General features: G+C 48.2%; 1 protein-coding gene across 2 annotated transcripts in view; it reads left to right on the forward strand.

Annotated features, from left to right (window-relative positions):
* Nucleotides 1–16,735, forward strand: part of ACIN1 (apoptotic chromatin condensation inducer 1) — a gene marked incomplete at its 5' end in the record, with an annotated part of 37,606 nt that overhangs the window by 4,422 nt on the left and 16,449 nt on the right. The window contains 6 exons of one of the 2 annotated variants that reach the window (XM_083472954.1): nt 769–834; nt 1,122–1,233; nt 10,512–10,600; nt 10,723–12,002; nt 13,839–14,064; nt 14,202–14,302. In XM_083472954.1, coding sequence (XP_083329080.1) covers nt 769–834; nt 1,122–1,233; nt 10,512–10,600; nt 10,723–12,002; nt 13,839–14,064; nt 14,202–14,302 — 1,874 coding nt within the window. Of the gene's footprint in view, nt 1–768; nt 835–1,121; nt 1,234–10,511; nt 10,601–10,722; nt 12,003–13,830; nt 14,065–14,201; nt 14,303–16,735 lie in introns of both variants that reach the window. The other variant, XM_083472953.1, reaches the window with a different exon arrangement.

Consider the following 16,735-nt stretch of genomic DNA (forward strand, 5'->3'; position numbering starts at 1 on the left):
GTAGCTAAATATCTTACTGTGAATCGCATGTGAGCTTCCTCTGAAGATATCTGATGAAGGTTGGATGTGTAAAAAAGTCAACTGGAGTCTTAAGTTCCAGACTGGTGGCACGGGTGGTTTCTGACTTGGGATAATTGAGTCCATTTCTGATCAAGCTGACATCTGTGGATTCAGCTGGATTGTACTAAAGCCTAGTGAGATTAATTACATTTCAGTAAGAGGTGCAAAAGAAGTGGTGCAAAATTATTAAGTAATGACTTCTGATTCACCATTGTGTGTTGGTGGAAAGGCATGCAGTGATTTGGAGGTGTCGTTGTGTTAGGACTTGGAGGACCTGGGCTTATTGGGGGGCATGAAGGAGAAGTTGTCCTTGGACAGGTCACAAGAGCTGGGCTAGGTAGGGTGGTTTGGATTTCTTGAGTCAGGTTCTGAGCGAGGGTTGGGGTGAGTTTAGGAAATGCAGGGTTGGGTTAAAGGCTAAATCCTCGCTGAGAAAGTGACAGATGAATGCTGGGTTTAACTCACGGAACTGAGAATGGATTGGATGGTTGGTTATTGGATATCTTGAGAAACTGGTGTAACTCCGGTTGTATCCTTTATGGCTTAGCATATGGAAGATGGTTCTTGATGGACTTTGGGATAGGGTGTTTTTTTTAAAAAAAGAGAGATGGTGATAGTATGTTTGGGGCATGGGCCAGCCTTGGGTGTCGTCAAAGTTCTGGGCAGTGTGAGATTATCTGACCTGATATCTCCCTGTTTTCATTTCAGGCCCTGATGCTCGAAAACCTCCAGAAGCACTCAACTCCTCACACCACCTTCCAACCCAATTCCCAGGTGAGAGATGCCTTGTGTGGTTGTGTTACATTGAACTGGCTGCAGGGAAGCAGCCCTTTCCCTTTACCTCTCTGCAGCTGGCCCTGAAAGTCCCGTGATAATTGTGTGTGCCCAGTTCCAGTCCTGCCCCCACAGCTGCAGCGTGAACTTAGGGGCTCCTCAGCTTTACTTCCCTGGAGGTTGTGCCTTCCCATTCTAACTTGCTAGATCCACCACAACTGCCTAAGGTTGGGGTCAAAGCTCTTGCCCTCCTTGTAAGGCCCAGTTTCTCTATTGTGTCCTGTCAGATTGGCGAGGAGATGAGTCAAAACAGCTTCATCAAACAGTACCTGGAAAAGCAGCAGGAGTTGCTGAGGCAACGTCTGGAACGGGAAGCTCGGGAAGCTGCGGATTCAGAGAGTGAGTATAATGAGCCCCGTTCTCTCTCTCCCCTCTGATTCTCCACCCCAGTAGACTTGGGAGGCAGACTGCCTTTCAGAACCAAAGAATTAAGGCACATTCTTGTGTTGCTGTTGTTGGCTTTTAATTCTGTAATCAAAGAGCCGGAACGGAGCCCACACTTCTGCCTAACGGGAACTCTTAAGTCTAATTGGTAGCCAGCATATCTTTTGCCTGCTGCGGATGTTTGGAATGAAACCAAAATGGATGTCTTGGAACGGTTTGTGTTCTGAGCAGTCGTATTGCCCACCCTGGAGCTCCTGTGGCATTTGGAAGCTTGTGCCGCTTTTGAAAATACAGTGGTACCTCAGGTTAAGTACTTAATTCGTTACGGAGGTCCGTACTTAACCTGAAACTGTTCTTAACCTGAAGCACCACTTTAGCTAATGGGGCCTCCTGCTGCTGCCGCTTCGCTGGAGCATGATTTTCGTTCTCATCCTGAAGCAAAGTTCTTAACCTGAAGCACTATTTCTAGGTTAGTGGAGCCTGTAACCTGAAGTGTATGTAACCCAAGGTACCACTGTACTGATTTTGTTCATTCCTAATTAGTGGCACTTACCACAATATTTGTATTACACAAGTGTCTGTGGTCATTTTAGGTGGAAAAGAAAAATGGTACAAATGTTTCATCCTGTTCCATGAAAAAACGGAGGCTCTGACAATTCAAAACATACAAAGAGAAGTCTCTGAGGTTACAGACAGCTTCCTTCTTTTCTTTCCTCCTCCTCCTTTATAAATTTATTTATAGATAGATAGATAGATAGATAGATAGATAGATTCTTTATTGTCATTACACTAGTGCAACATTGCACCAGTGCAACGAAATTGGATGCCATCCCTTAAAAACAAAGCAAAACAACAGCAACAACCAAACAAACCACCTTCCAACCACCCCCACCCCCACCCCCATCAAACTCCCAGGTCTCACTATCGAGTTACAGCATTCAACAAGGCCACAGCTCTTGGATAGAAACTATTTTTCAGTCTATTTGTCCTTGACTTGATGTTTCTATACCTCCTGCCAGAAGGCAGTAGTGCAAACAGACTGTATCCCGGGTGAGATGGATCCTGCAGGATGTTGTTTGCTTTCCTAAGGCAACGGGAACCGTACAGTTCTTCCAAAGGTGGAAGAGGGTGCCCAATAATCCTTTGGGCTGTGGTTATGACCTTCTGGAGCACCTTCCTCTCCCTAGCTGTACAACTGGAGAACCAAGCACAAATACAGTATGTAAGTATGCTCTCTATGGAGCCTCGGTAGAAGGACACCAGCAGTCTCTCACTCAGATTGTTCTTTTTTAAAAGTCTGAGGAAATAAATTCTCTGCTGGGCCTTCTTCACCAGAGCAGTGGTATTTGCGCTCCAAGTCATGCCCTGATCCATAATCACTCCCAAAAACCTGAATTCCGCCACCCTCTCCACCCGTTCCCCGTTGATATACAAGGGCTGAATGTCCGCCTTTTTTTTCCTGTAATCCACCACCAATTCCTTGGTCTTAGCCGTATTAAGAACCAGATTGTTCTCTCCACACCAAACACAGAGCCGCTCCACCTCGTCCCGATAGGCGGACTCATCCCCTCCTGAAATGAGCCCCACCACCGTAGTATCATCAGCAAACTTGATGATTTTGTTGCTGGAGTGGATGGCTGAACAGTCATACGTATAGAGAGCATAGAGCAGGGGACTCAACACGCAACCCTGTGGTGAGCCGGTGTTAAGGCTAAGGGCTGTGGACACATGTGACCCTGCTCTAACCCTCTGAGAACGTTCTGACAAAAAATCCAAAACCCAGAGACAGGTGGAGTTGGGGAGTCCAATCGTCTCTAGCTTGGACACCAGTCTATGGGGGAGGATAGTGTTAAAAGCAGAGCTAAAATCCACAAACAGCAGTCTCACATAATTCCCCGGCTGCTCCAGATGGGACAGAGCAGCATGGAGAGTGGTGGTGATAGCGTCTTATACCCTGCCTTTTTACCTGACGGGACACAAGGCAGCTTACAGATGAAAACAAGAACCACTAAAATCATAGAAAAGGCATTTGTTAAAATACAGTGGTACCTCGGGTTACAGATGCTTCAGGTTACAGACTCCACTAACCCAGAAATAGTACCTCGTGTTAAGAACTTTGCTTCAGGATGAGAACAGAAATCGCGCGGTGGCGGCAGCGGGAGGCCCCATTAGCTAAAGTGGTGCTTCAGCTTAAGAACAGTTTCAGGTTAAGAACGGACCTCCAGAACGAATTAAGTTCTTAACCTGAGGTACCACTGTACAATTAAACACTGATAGAATTAAAGCTATACAGTGGTACCTCTGTATACGAACGGGATCTGTTCCGGAGCCCTGTTCGCATACTGAAGTGAACGCAACCCACGTCTGTGCGGGTCGCGATTTGCCGCTTCCGCGCACGGCGTCATTTTGAGCACAAGCGGCGAAACCCGGACGTGATGTGCTCCTTTACTTCTGGGTCGCCGCAGAGCGCAACCCGAAAAGGCTTAACCTGAAGCGACTTCAACCCGAGGTATGACTGTATAATCTAAAAAATCTGTTTAAAACATACCAATGATGGCAATGAAAACAGCATGATACAAGCAGTAAATTCCCAAAAGCCTGTTGGAAGAATAAAGTCTTCACTTGCCAGCAGGACAGCAAGGAAGGAACCTGACTAGCGTCTCTAGGGAGGGAGATCTGAAGTATGGGAACCGCCACTGAGAAGGCCCTCTCCTGCATCCCCTGTGAAAGTAGGGTGGTTCCTCCCTCGCGCTCTTTCTCTCTTCCTTCAGTTTATATGCCACCCTTCCCTCCCAAAGGAGCTCAGGGCAGCAAGCACATCAGTAATAAAAACATTTGAAAACACATTTTAAATATAGTTGAAAACATTATCTCAGCCAGTGACTGTCAGGAACAGTGTTTTTCAGTCATCAAACGCCTAGGCAGGCAGGGCTGTTCTCAAGTTCCTCCTGAAAGTTAATAATGATGGATCCAGGTGCAACTCACCTGGGAGGGATTGTAGGGGCCGAAGTACAGTGGTACCTCGGGTTACATACGCTTCAGGTTACATACGCTTCAGGTTACAGACTCCGCTAACCCAGAAATATTACCTCGGGTTAAGAACTTTGCTTCAGGATGAGAACAGAAATCGTGCTCTGGCGGCGCAGCGGGAGGCCCCATTAGCTAAAGTGGTGCTTCAGGTTAAGAACAGTTTCAGGTTAAGAACGGACCTCCAGAACGAATTAAGTACTTAACCCGAGGTACCAGTGTAGTTGATATTAAGGAAGGCACTCTTTTAGTTACTGACAAGTCTGCAATTCTAACCCCCAAAGAGTGATAAAAAAATTCAGAAAAATTGTGTTAAGTTCCAAATTAAGGAATTGGATAAGAACACTGAAAGATCGAGAAATATTTTGCCTGTGGAAAGAAAAATTGATAAGAGGATTGAAATGATGGGCAAAAAGGTGGAGGAAAGGATGCTGTTGTTTTTGCCTGCTGACTGTGCTGTTTTTATTCTTATGGGTGTCTCTTTTCGAAAAGCAGGTTATAAATTCCGTATAGAAAACAAGTAAATATGTAACTTGGAACACAAACTTTGATGACCTGGCAAGTTAAATGGGTCCTTGTGAAAAAGCCCCTAGTAAAAAAGCAAAGGGAATGTTAAAATCAAGTTGATGAGTTGGAAAACGTTTTGAGGAGAAACAACTTGATCTTGTGGAGTGTTTCTGATGAAACAGAACAGCTGGTACTCTCTAGTAAATTATGGGTTCGTATTCTGCACATTTACTGATGGACAAGATAGCATGGAAGTTTTATATCAGGTATCTGAATACTGTTGATAGACCACGACAGTCATTAATAAAACTTTCAAGATAACGATATAAAACCATTAAGTAGTTAAAATCGGAGGTGGTGATTAACAAAGGTCATGTTTAAGTCTTCCTTCCTCAGGGATGCTGCAAGAAGAAACATGTTGAAATTTGTGGTTGTGCGACAGGATAGGCATCAATAATTGGTGCGTTTCTCCCTCTAAGTGAATTGCTTCTTCACGCCCCATTAGGATACGCCGTGTATGTTTGTTTTTGAGACGAAAGTCAGTTATTTATTGTCCGCTTTAAGAAATTTGGAAATAACATTGGGGGGCAGTTTATTTATTTGTTTTAAAAAAAACCTTTGTTGCTATAAAAACACAATCATCTTGTGAAGCTTAGGTGGGCATCCTATCTTGTTGAGCAGTGCAAAGAGCCCTTTTCGGCTGATGAGGTCAAAGGCCCTTGTCAGGTCTAGGAAGGCGATATAGAAGGGCACCTCTTCTCTCGTCAATACTCCTGCAGCTGGAATAGTGAGAAAATCACATTGGCTGCTGACCTCTGAGTTCTAAAGCTGTATTGTGACATGGGATAGACTCTTGTCAGTGAATGACTGTAATCTGTCGAGAACCACACGGGCGAAGGTTTTCCCCACAATACTCCACAGGGAGATCAAAATATATCAATGCAGTTTACAGTAATGCCTATATACAGTGCTTTTTTTCTTTAAACAAATGTTTAGGGGTACTCTCGTTTTGACTCAAGAAAATCACCAATTTATAGTTCAAATCGGGGGAAATAAATACAGTAAATGGACAAAAGTACAAAGATTCACAAAATGTTTAGGGGTATGCATACCCCTGCATCTCCTCAGAAAAAAGCACTGCCCATATATATATATATATATATAAATTAAAACCTGAGACCATCAGCTAACTGTTATAAAAGGATGCATTATTAATTGCCCGCATAAGTCTGGCAAAATATCCAACTTTTCTTCTCTCTCTCTCTCTCTATATATATATATTTATTTTTCCAAACTTTGAAATTTACAAACCATCGTCAAACAACCAAAACAAAAAGAGAATTCCATAAATTCCCATGGACTTCCCTCCTCCCCTTTGTGGGTCCTTGTGTTAACTTTTTTCCTCCTGCATCTTCTCTATTAATACAATTCTATTAAATCTCCATTACAACCTTAGTCCAACGTTAACGACAAGTATCATTCCGATCCTACTACTAATTTTAATTATTTACAATGATTTTTAAGATAAATTATATATTTCCCCCATTTCTTACTAAAATGTTGGTCTTCCTGATTCCTAACTTTTCTGGTCATTTTTGCCGTTTCAGCATAGCCCATCAGTTTAATCTGCCATTCTAAAATAGCCAAGTTTCCAGCAGGCATTTATAGGTTGAAACAGAAGACACCTGCTGAATCCATATTAGCAAAGCATTCCTCAGGACTGGGCCAATGACACTAAAGGCTCTTTTTCATGTTGATGTCACGTGAGCCTCACCAACTCTGGGGCAACCTAGGTTTGCCCATAACCCAGATTTTAGAATTAGGGGGATGAGTGCAGCAAACCTTGCCTTCACACACTCCCTCCCTCCTTTCTCCTCCTCCAAAATAGCCATGGGAAAATCAGAGCCTTCTGCTTCCATTTCAGACATTACATCGGAACCCTAAACCATGTTTTATCTTAACCATGGTTTGTTGACATAAGTCACTTTCTTAAATGCCGGGTTGTATCTAACTAGGTTCTACTCATGGTAGACCTACTGGAATTAGTGGACCTACATTAGCCATCTCCACAAATGTGAACTTCCTACATGGCTGACTTTGGATGCATTTGCAGTTTCAACAAACCACGGTCAAGATCAGCTTCGACTTATCAGGTTTGGGTGACACAGCAAGGTGTGGTTGGTCTACAATGGAAGTGATGCTTCCAAACTCCTCCCTGCAGCTTTGATTGATCGATTGATTGATTGAATTTATATACAGTGGTACCTCGGGTTAAGTACTTGATTCATTCCAGAGGTCTGTACTTAACCTGAAACTGTTCTTAACCTGAAGCACCACTTTAGCTAATGGGGCCTCCTGCTGCTGCTGTGCCGCCGGAGCACAATTTCTGTTCTCATCCTGAAACAAAGTACTTAACCTGAAGCACTACTGGGTTAGCAGAGTCTGTAACCTGAAGCGCATGTAACCTGAAGCGTATGTAACCCGAGGTACCACTGTACCGCCCTATACCGAGAGGTCTCATACTTGGGGGAGGGGAACACGTGGACCCGAGATTCTCCGTTTCTCATTCTGATAATGCTGAACTGCTATTTAGCATCACATCTGAATCGACCCTGCAACTCCAGGTCACTGGTGGGGGAATTTGGGCCCAGGTGCTAAACGTGGCCTGCCGTCCCTCTGCATTTGGCCCTGAGAATCCTCCCCAGGCCATGTTCCTTGCTGACCTTGCTTCTCACCCTGAGCATTTTTGCCTGCCTGGAATGTGTCCTTGAGCTCTGATAATGCCTTTCGCTTGTTTGGGTGGAGGATAGAGAGGTATGTGTGTGGAAGCTAAACTCCTGTGCAAAGGAAAATTTTACACTCCTTGCTGCACCAGCTTTTTGTCTCTGGTATGTTGTCCTCAAAAGGTTGCTTAGAAGGGAATGGGGCCACCCCTGCTGTAGACAATTCTGCTTTAACACCAGATATAACCGTGTAAAAGGTCTGATGGAATGATTTTAAGCCAGATTTTCATAGCTCTGAAATACAGACATCTTAGTAGACGGTCAGATTCAGACATGATGCAGCAAGATTGCATTAGTTAATTATGGAAATGGATGGACTATGACAAATGGCATTTGGAAAACATGAACCGTTCGGAGCTGGTTACAATATTCTGATGCCATTATTGAGAGTCTGGGTTGTTACGGGCATGATAGATTTTACAGTACTTGTTCTGTAGGGTCGGCTGCAATTTTGAGAAGTTTTTAAGTAAAGAAAAAGGGGGAAAAGATGTACACTATGTATGCTCCATGTTGTTTTCCTTGTTATAGCACAGCTATGCAACTGCAGGGTTAATGTGCTTTTGCCTCACCTCTAAATTGCTAAGAAACATACCCATGCAGTTGATTCCAGAGTGTGGATTTGAGTGTCTAGCTCAGGGGTATGCAAGCTAAGGCCCGGGGGCTGGATCCGGCCCAATCGCCTTCTAAATCCGGCCCACAGACGGTCCAGGAATCAGCGTGTTTTTACATGAGTAGAATATGTTCTTTTATTTAAAATGCATCTCTGGGTTATTTGTGGGGCATAGGAATTTGTTCATTTCCCCCCCCCAAAAAAAATATAGTCCAGCCCCCCACAAGGTCTGAGGGACAGTGTACTGGCCCCCTGCTGAAAAATTTTGCTGACCCCTGGTCTAGCTTTTTAAAAGGTATGTGCTCTTGACCTGCTCAGAACATGACTCCTGTGTACCTGGTTTCCAGAGAAAAAGAGGGCAGGAGGAGGTGCCCCAGGCAGGCAGGCATTTGCAAACCTCTTGGCACTCATCCAGTTTCTCTGTTTGGAAGATGTGTTTGCACACACTTCTGCTGCAAAGGGATTTGGGTGACCAGGGGGACGAGGTGGTGGTGTTGCTCCCTCCAAACAGCTGGGCAACATTCCACACCTTGAGGCTTAAGGCGATGCCCTGTTAGATGCCCTGTTAGCACACCCGTTTCTTCCATGCCTGCTGATCGTCAAGGTTGATCAAAGCTTTTGTTCAGAATGTGGATTATCAGTAACTATTGTTCCACTAGATGTACATAGATCAGAGGCAAGCCAGTGTCAGAGTGTTTACACACCCGCCCACCCACCAGGGAGAAGAGCAACTTCTGGCTATGCTTCCACATCTGCTCTCACATCAGCCAAAATGGAGAGGCATGGCAGAGGGGAATGTTTGCTCCTAGCCCTGTGTGTGTGTGTGTGTACACACATACACACACACACTGCTTGTCATTGCTTGCTTGAGTATTATGAGAGGCTTCTGGTAGTACTCATGTTGACAGTAATCAGAAGGAAGACCCATGTCTTGGGGGTGGGCAGACTTATCTGCTAACCGTGAAGAAGGTTCAGTCCCCAGTGAAATCTCTAGGTAGGTCTAGTCTGTGTACTATTATAATTATTTCTTCTACTGTTATTGGTAGTGTAGCATCATCATTGTTCAATTTATTGCCCACCCTTCGTCAGCAGATCTCTGGGCTGGTTACAGCAATTGAAAACTCAGCCATCACAACCAATTAGAATTCAGTTTTTAAAGCAGATAAAACCAGCGACGGTCACAGGAATAGGGTAGGTCATACTGAGATTGATGGACCAATGTTCTGAGATGTTACCAGGCAGCCTCCTCTGCTCCTGCTGTCAAAAATGAAGGTACTGGGGTGGGGTTGGAGCCCTTTGGGGGGCAAATGGATCGGCAGCCGATCTGTTTGCTTTGTGAAGATGCGATCGAGCCGGCTAAACGAAAGAAAGTCCTTCCTCACGCAGTGGAACTATGGAACTCTCCCCCCCCCAGGAGGCGTGATGGCCTGAAGGGAAGAGGAAATCACGGCATGCCTCCAGCATGGCCGTCCACTTGGATGGCTTTATAAGAGGAGTGGACAAATTCATGAAGAATAAGATGGCTACTAGCCATTATGGCTGTGCTTTGACTCCATGGTCAGGGAGAGCAATGCTTCTGATTACCATTTGCTGGAAACCAGAGGAGGAGAGTGGAATCTTGTGTTCGAATCCTGCTGGCAGGTTTCCAAATGCCTCTGGTTGGCCACTGCGAGAACACAAGGCTGGGCCTTGTTTTGTTTGTTTCTGTGTGTGTGTGTGTGTGTGTGTGTGTGTGTGTGTTCAAAGTTTAAGGTTTCAAAAAGAGAAAAGAACAATACAAAATATAAAAAAGAATACAACAGTAACAGAAAAAAGAAAAAGAAGGTATAAAAATACATTCAATTAAAAAAATTAAATAAAAAAGAACAGATTAAACCTTTACATAGCTTTCTTCCTTATTTCCTTGACCTCCTCGCACCTCCCAATTTTGTATTCTAATTCAGATTGTTTTTTCAGCAAATCCTTCCAACCTTATTTTCATTTAAGTAATTTAGTTTAAAATAATATAGTTTAACGTCCTCTCTTTCATCACTTTCATCAACTCATTTTTACTTAATCCTTTATCTCATATATACCAAAACTACCTAATTTTCTTTTTCCAACACCTTTCTAACAGTCCTTAATTTTACAATATTTTTGAAGATATACTTTAAATTTTTTCCAATCTTCTTCCACCGACTCTTCTCCTTGGTCCCGCACAATGCTGGACCTTGTGCCTCTCCCAGCTGCCACCTTGGGGTGGCCCGCCTTGTGTGAGAAGCCATTTCTGGCCTGAGCAGCTGACGGTTCTCCCCTTCCTTTGCTAGGCAAAAGCTGCATTGTGTCACGGGAGAGGGAAGAATCGGATGAAGAAGGGCCCAGAAGACCAGAGCAGCACCCGACCCGGGTCAGGCAGGTAAGTGGCCGTGATATGGGTTGAGGGGGTCAGCGTGGGGAGGTCGTGCGAAGAAGCATTTGCCCCAGGAGGGGCTGGTGCAAAGCTGCTGGAGGCATGCTGTGATTTCCTCTTCCCTTCAGGCCAGAGCTGTAAAGACCCCGGGAGCCGCCCATGCCCCAAGCAGCGAAGAGCGAGAGACACCTCTCAGGAGTCGGAGGGCAGCCCAGAGGGCTCCTGTGAAAGAGGAGGAGGAAGAGGAGGAGGAGGACGACGAAGAGGACGACGACGAGGATGAGGACGAGGAGGAAGAAGAAGCTGCCGCGTTGCCGGAGAAACAGACGCCAAAGGGGCAGGTTGAGCCCGGCACCCCAGCTCCCCTGGAGAAGGGCGCATGCCAGCCTTCCCTGCCCATTGCCCCACAGGCCCAGCCAAAAGAGGCCACGCCCCAAACCCCGGACGCCCCAGTTTGCGGAGCGGCCATGCCACTTCTCCCACCCTCAAAGGGCCTCGCAGAGGCTGAACCCGCAGCCCCAGAGTGCAGGGAAGAGCAGCCAGCAACTGTGACGCAGGAGGGGCCCCGGGAGGAAAAGAGGGGCCCCGAGATGCCAGGGCCTCCAGAAGAGGCAGAGCCCGTCGAGGCCGCAGCCCAGCTACCCGAAGCCTTAAAGGCGGAGGTGGCCAAGGAAGCAGGGCCTTGCCCGGAGGAAAGAGGGGCGACTGCTCCCCACGAGGCACAAGGGGAGCAGGGGGTGGGCCTGCTGGGGTGGGGAGCCCCTGTGGTCCCCCTGCAGCCCCAGCAGGTGGTGGCAGAGGAGATCCAGAGAGATGAGGATCAGGAGGAAGCAGCCGAGGCCCTGAAGACTCTGGAGGAAGAGACAGCAGCTGCCGCCGCCGCCCTGGTCCAGGACTCCCCTTCCCCTCCGCAGCTGACAGAAGCACAACACGCCCAGCAGGATGACGGGGGCCAGGAGCCCCCTCCCCCTCTCTTGACCAAGGAGGCCCCCGGGCCCAGCCCTGCAGAAGACGAAGAGGCCCCCCCTCAGCTTTCTCAGCCATCTCCCCCCGCTCAGGAAGTCCCAGCCGCCGCTGCCAGCCCCAGCCCCCCGGAGGAACGGCCCGGCCCCCCGCCATCTCCCCCGCAGCGCCCGCGGGAAAGGCCCGCAGGCTCCAGCTCCTCCCGCTCTTCCTCCTCCGCGTCCAGCTCCTCCAGGTCCCGCTCTCGCGGCAGCTCGCAGCCTCGCTCCCGCGCCAGGAGGCCCCGCTCCGGCTCCTCTGAGTCGCCCGCCAGGAAGCGGCGGGCCTCGGGGTCCCCATCCCGCTCTGGCTCCGAGCGGCACAGCAGCTCCTGCTCCAGGTCTCGCTCCAGGTCGCGGTCCCGGTCGCCTTCCAGCAGCGGCAGCAGCAGAAAGGTGAGTGGCCGGTTTCTTCCTGAGTCGCTTGAAGGCGGCGGCAAAAAAGCTGGGCTTCCCACACTTGGTTATTGTGTCTGTTCAGGATCACAGATTGAGTCATGGTTGGATTGTCCCATTGTGGTTTCTTGAACACCTGCCGCCCATCTTCCTCTGCCTAGTACTTTCCCCTTTTCCTGCAGGATTTGCGTCTTACTTTATTACCACTTCAACCTGTTGAGGGCACCTTTCCCATCAGGAAGGATTTGAATCCAGCTCTCCTCCACCTCCGCCCAGTCTTTTTATCCATGGGGGCCACCAGGGTTTTCGTGTGTGGTTCCCCGCCTTCTTCTTCTTCTTCTTCTTCTTCTTCTTCTTCTTCTTCTTCTTGTTTTAATTAGGGAAATGAGAATCAATACATTTGGCAGGTGTTTCAAAGCACCTTGCAATTAGCCAGCCCCTTGGTCATCAGTGGTGTGTATAAGTGCCCTTTCTCTGTTACGGCGGCTTCCCCTAGGCCAGTGACCCCAGGTGTTGTTGGACCACAACTCCCATCCTACCCCCCAGCTCTGCCTTATGGGAGTTGTAGTTCAACAACACCTGGGCACCCCAAGTTGAAGAACGCTGCTCACTTACCAGGCTACAAGCAGTGTTCCCATACTTGAGATTATCTGCTGTCTGCTGCTGCTGCTGCTTAGCAGCCTTTGGGCTTCAAACAGTAGCTGAAGTTTCCAGAGCAGCAGGGCAATGTTTTTCTCCCCTGGAAACGTGCTCAATTCTGGTCCTTCCCTGACTTCTGGGCAACGAATGTGCTCCGACGGGGTGAAAAAGGCCCATGGCTAGCAGCTCAGCATTTGATCTCTGTGTCTAGATGCTGCCCCCCGATTGAATCCCCAGAGCCTTGTTTGAAGCTGCTGTGAGACTGGGCATTTGGAGAGTGTCTGGCTCAAAGCAAGATGCTGCTTAAGAACAAACAGGCGTTCCTAGCTCAGGGCAAGCTAATCCATGGGAGATCATGGGCGGAGCTTGGCCAACTAGAAGCCGCCAAGCTTCAGACGCCTAACACTTGCCTCTGGCCAAATTTTTCAGTCCCTGGCAGAGCTTGCCTTGAACAACTTAAAAATATGCATTGTAAGTCTTGCATGAAAACTGAATTTGCACCGGGCGTTTGAAACCCAGGGTGTGTGTGGAAGAGGGGTTTCTTTTTCTTCAAAAAAGAAAAGCAACAATCCTGTCTCAGTGCATTATTTGTTTTCTTGTCCATATTTAAGGATTCCTAACTTTAGATGCTGGGCTATTCTGTCCACACAACCATTCTCGGTAGCTGTTAGCTATAAAGCATATTCAAAGGCGCTGAGAGTGATGAGCCTCTTGTGAGCACTGCCGTATTGATAGTCATTTTATTCGGAGCGATCTAAAACGTGCTTTAAAAATCATTTGTGCTAGTAAAAAAAAGTACCCCCACCTTGCTGGCAAGCAGCTTTAAAAATCAAATAAAATACATGTGCAAATGGCAAACATCTTAAGAGGTGTTCCCTCTTTAATGGGAGAGCCAGGGCTTTTCTGAAATTATACCGGCTGTGACACATTGGTGAATCATCATCTAAAAGCAAAGAAAGCATGTTCCCCCAAACTATTATTCTTTCTCAGGTTGAGGATTTAATCAATTAATTGACTGGCTCAGTTTACTTTCCTTTAATCCAGTCACAAGCTTGCTTCGTGATTGTGTCTTCCCCTGCTTGTGAGCAGCAGGGGAGATGTGTCTGTGGATTATGTCTCATTTCAGTGCAGCCTTCCTCAGGTGGGCAGGCTGGAGCCGGCCACCTAAAAAAACCAAACCACCTGTTTTTGTGCTTTCAGTCCCGTAGCCCTGAAGCCTCAAGGGACGGTAGCAGCTACCCCCACACCAAAGAGACCTCCCCGACAGGGGAGAGCCCCCCACGCCACAGCCCCCAGACCCAGCAAGATGGGTCATCAAGCCCAAGGGAAAAGCGAAGAAACACCCTTCCCCTGCCTTCGGAGCCCCAGAGACACCCCAGCCATGGCCAGGAGCAGGAAGAGGAGGAGGAGATGGAGATGACAGTTCCAGAGCAAGTACGGAATGGGGGAGAGGAGGGGTTGCAGGGCGGGGTGTGCATTGTTTTTGGAGGGGGAGGCACATACAGGGCGGGGGAGGTCTTGAGACCCTCACCGTGTGGCCTCTTCCTGCTAAACTAAGCCTTTCCCCACAGGGCAGCCCAGAGCCCCCCACTCCAATGGAGGCCAGTGGCCTCGACAGCGGGGTCCCTGCCTCGGAGCCACACCGCCCGTCCGAACAGCGGCACAGCGAAAAGTAAGTATCCGAGGCTGAGCGACCCGGGCAGTGGAGGGCAGAGCAGGCCCCACATGCACCGCTGGGGAATGGGGCGCGTAGAGAAGGGAGCCTCCAGGGGCGGCAGCGGGTCCAGGAGTTCAGGTTTGGCTTGAGGCCAACACGCAGCAATGCCACACAACGCAACATGGGATACAGGGCTTTGTTTGGCCCACCTTTGAGCCCCAGAACACGTGGGTGGTCAGAGGCATGCGCAGAGCGGGCTGTGGGAGGGTTCCTGGGGGAAGAGGTGATTTCATAGAATCACAGAGTTGGCCATCTAGCTCAACCCCCTGCAATGCAGGAATTTCCAGACGAATTTACTTGTTTTACCACTATATAGAAGGATCTGGCAACTTCTGTTTCAGTGTATCTGAAGAAGTGTTCAGAAAGTGGTGGTGGGGGATGAGTGTTCAGACCCCTGGGCTCTCACTTGTGGGGTGCCTCAGGGTTCTGTCCTCTCCCCCATGCTTTTCAACATCTACATGCGGCCGCTGGGAGAGATCATCAGGAGGTTTGGGCTGGGTGTTCATCAGTATGCGGATGATACCCAGCTCTACCTCTCTTTTAAATCAGAACCAGTGAAGGCGGTGAAGGTCCTGTGTGAGTGTCTGGAGGCGGTTGGAGGATGGATGGCGGCTAACAGATTGAGGTTGAATCCTGACAAGACAGAAGTACTGTTCTTGGGGGACAGAAGGCGGGCAGGTGTGGAGGATTCCCTGGTCCTGAATGGGGTAACTGTGCCCCTGAAGGACCAGGTGCGCAGCCTGGGAGTCATTTTGGACTCACAGCTGTCCATGGAGGCACAGGTCAAATCTGTGTCCAGGGCAGCTGTTTACCAGCTCCATCTGGTACGTAGGCTGAGACCCTATCTGCCTGCGGACTGTCTCGCCAGAGTGGTGCATGCTCTGGTTATCTCCCGCTTGGACTACTGCAATGCACTCTACGTGGGGCTACCTTTGAAGGTGACTCGGAAACTACAACTAATCCAGAATGCGGCAGCTAGACTGGTGACTGGGAGCGGCCGCCGAGACCATATAACACCGGTCTTGAAAGACCTGCATTGGCTCCCAGTACGTTTCCGAGCACAATTCAAAGTGTTGGTGCTGACCTTTAAAGCCCTAAACGGCCTCGGTCCAGTATACCTGAAGGAGCGTCTCCACCCCCATCATTCTGCCCGGACGCTGAGGTCCAGCGCCGAGGGCCTTCTGGCGGTTCCCTCATTGCGAGAAGCAAAGCTACAGGGAACCAGGCAGAGGGCCTTCTCGGTAGTGGCGCCCGCCCTGTGGAACACCCTTCCAGCAGATGTCAAGGCGATAAACAACTACCTGACATTCAGGAGACATCTTAAGGCAGCCCTGTTCAGGGAAGTTTTTAACGTGTGATATTTTATTGTATTTTTGGTTTTTATGGAAGCCGCCCAGAGTGGCTGGGGAGGCCCAGCCAGATGGGCGGGGTATAAATAATAAATTATTATTATTATTATTATTAAGTGTGCATGCACACGAAAGCTCATACCAAGAACTAACTTAGTTGGTCTTTAAGGTGCTACTGGATTTTTTTTTTTTTATACTATGGCAGACCAACACGGCTACCTATCTGTTACTTGTTTTAGAAATTCAGGACTGATATACTACATATTTCTAGCTGAACTTGGTTATTTCCCTGGCAGTACTTGTTAAGCTCAGCATGATCAGCGGGTCTCTGTCTAAACCAACCCCTGTGCGCTTCTAGGGGACATATACCTTGCTCAGTGCTGTCAGAGGGGAGCCTCTCAGCCCTGCACAAAATGCCATCAGGGAATTAACCTGGGACGTTCTAAAGACCGCTCAGTTATTCTCTGCCCTTCCACATGCACCTCACTTCTGCACATACAAGGATACTTGATTTCTGGTAGAGGGATTATGCTGTTACAGGTTTTATGATGATTCAAAAGTTTTGATTTTGTTAAAGTGGTCTGTATGGTCCAAGGCTGAGGGGTGGACGGAAACAGCTGGCACGCCTTGTTAGTGTCAAGGTGTCATGGCTTCTGGATCTTGCTGGCGCAGATCAACCATGGTCAGGTAGATGCTTCTGGTATCAGCAGAGATGCTCCTCATCACCCTGGGCTGCTTGACCCCCAACTTCAGTTAGGCTAGGCCGGTAGTGTACACATGTACATCGTTCAAGCAGTTCCCATTCTGTGCTAGGTGCTGTGCTCTATCTAAAGGCTCTCCAACCCCCCAAAAAGCAGCTGCAGCCTCTGCAGCAACATGCTCCAACGAATCTCACTTCTGCTTGGGACTGGACCCGTCCGCTGGGCCAAACTGATGGTGATGGAGTTGCCTCCTTTGACTGATATTGCACCATTGGGGTGGTGCCTGTTAATGTCTCGCTGGAACAAACACAGGAAACGAATTAACTTGGGGTGGGGGA

This window comes from Podarcis liolepis (genome assembly GCF_965112155.1).
Source record: "Podarcis liolepis genome assembly, chromosome: 13".
Classification (NCBI taxonomy): domain Eukaryota; kingdom Metazoa; phylum Chordata; class Lepidosauria; order Squamata; family Lacertidae; genus Podarcis; species Podarcis liolepis.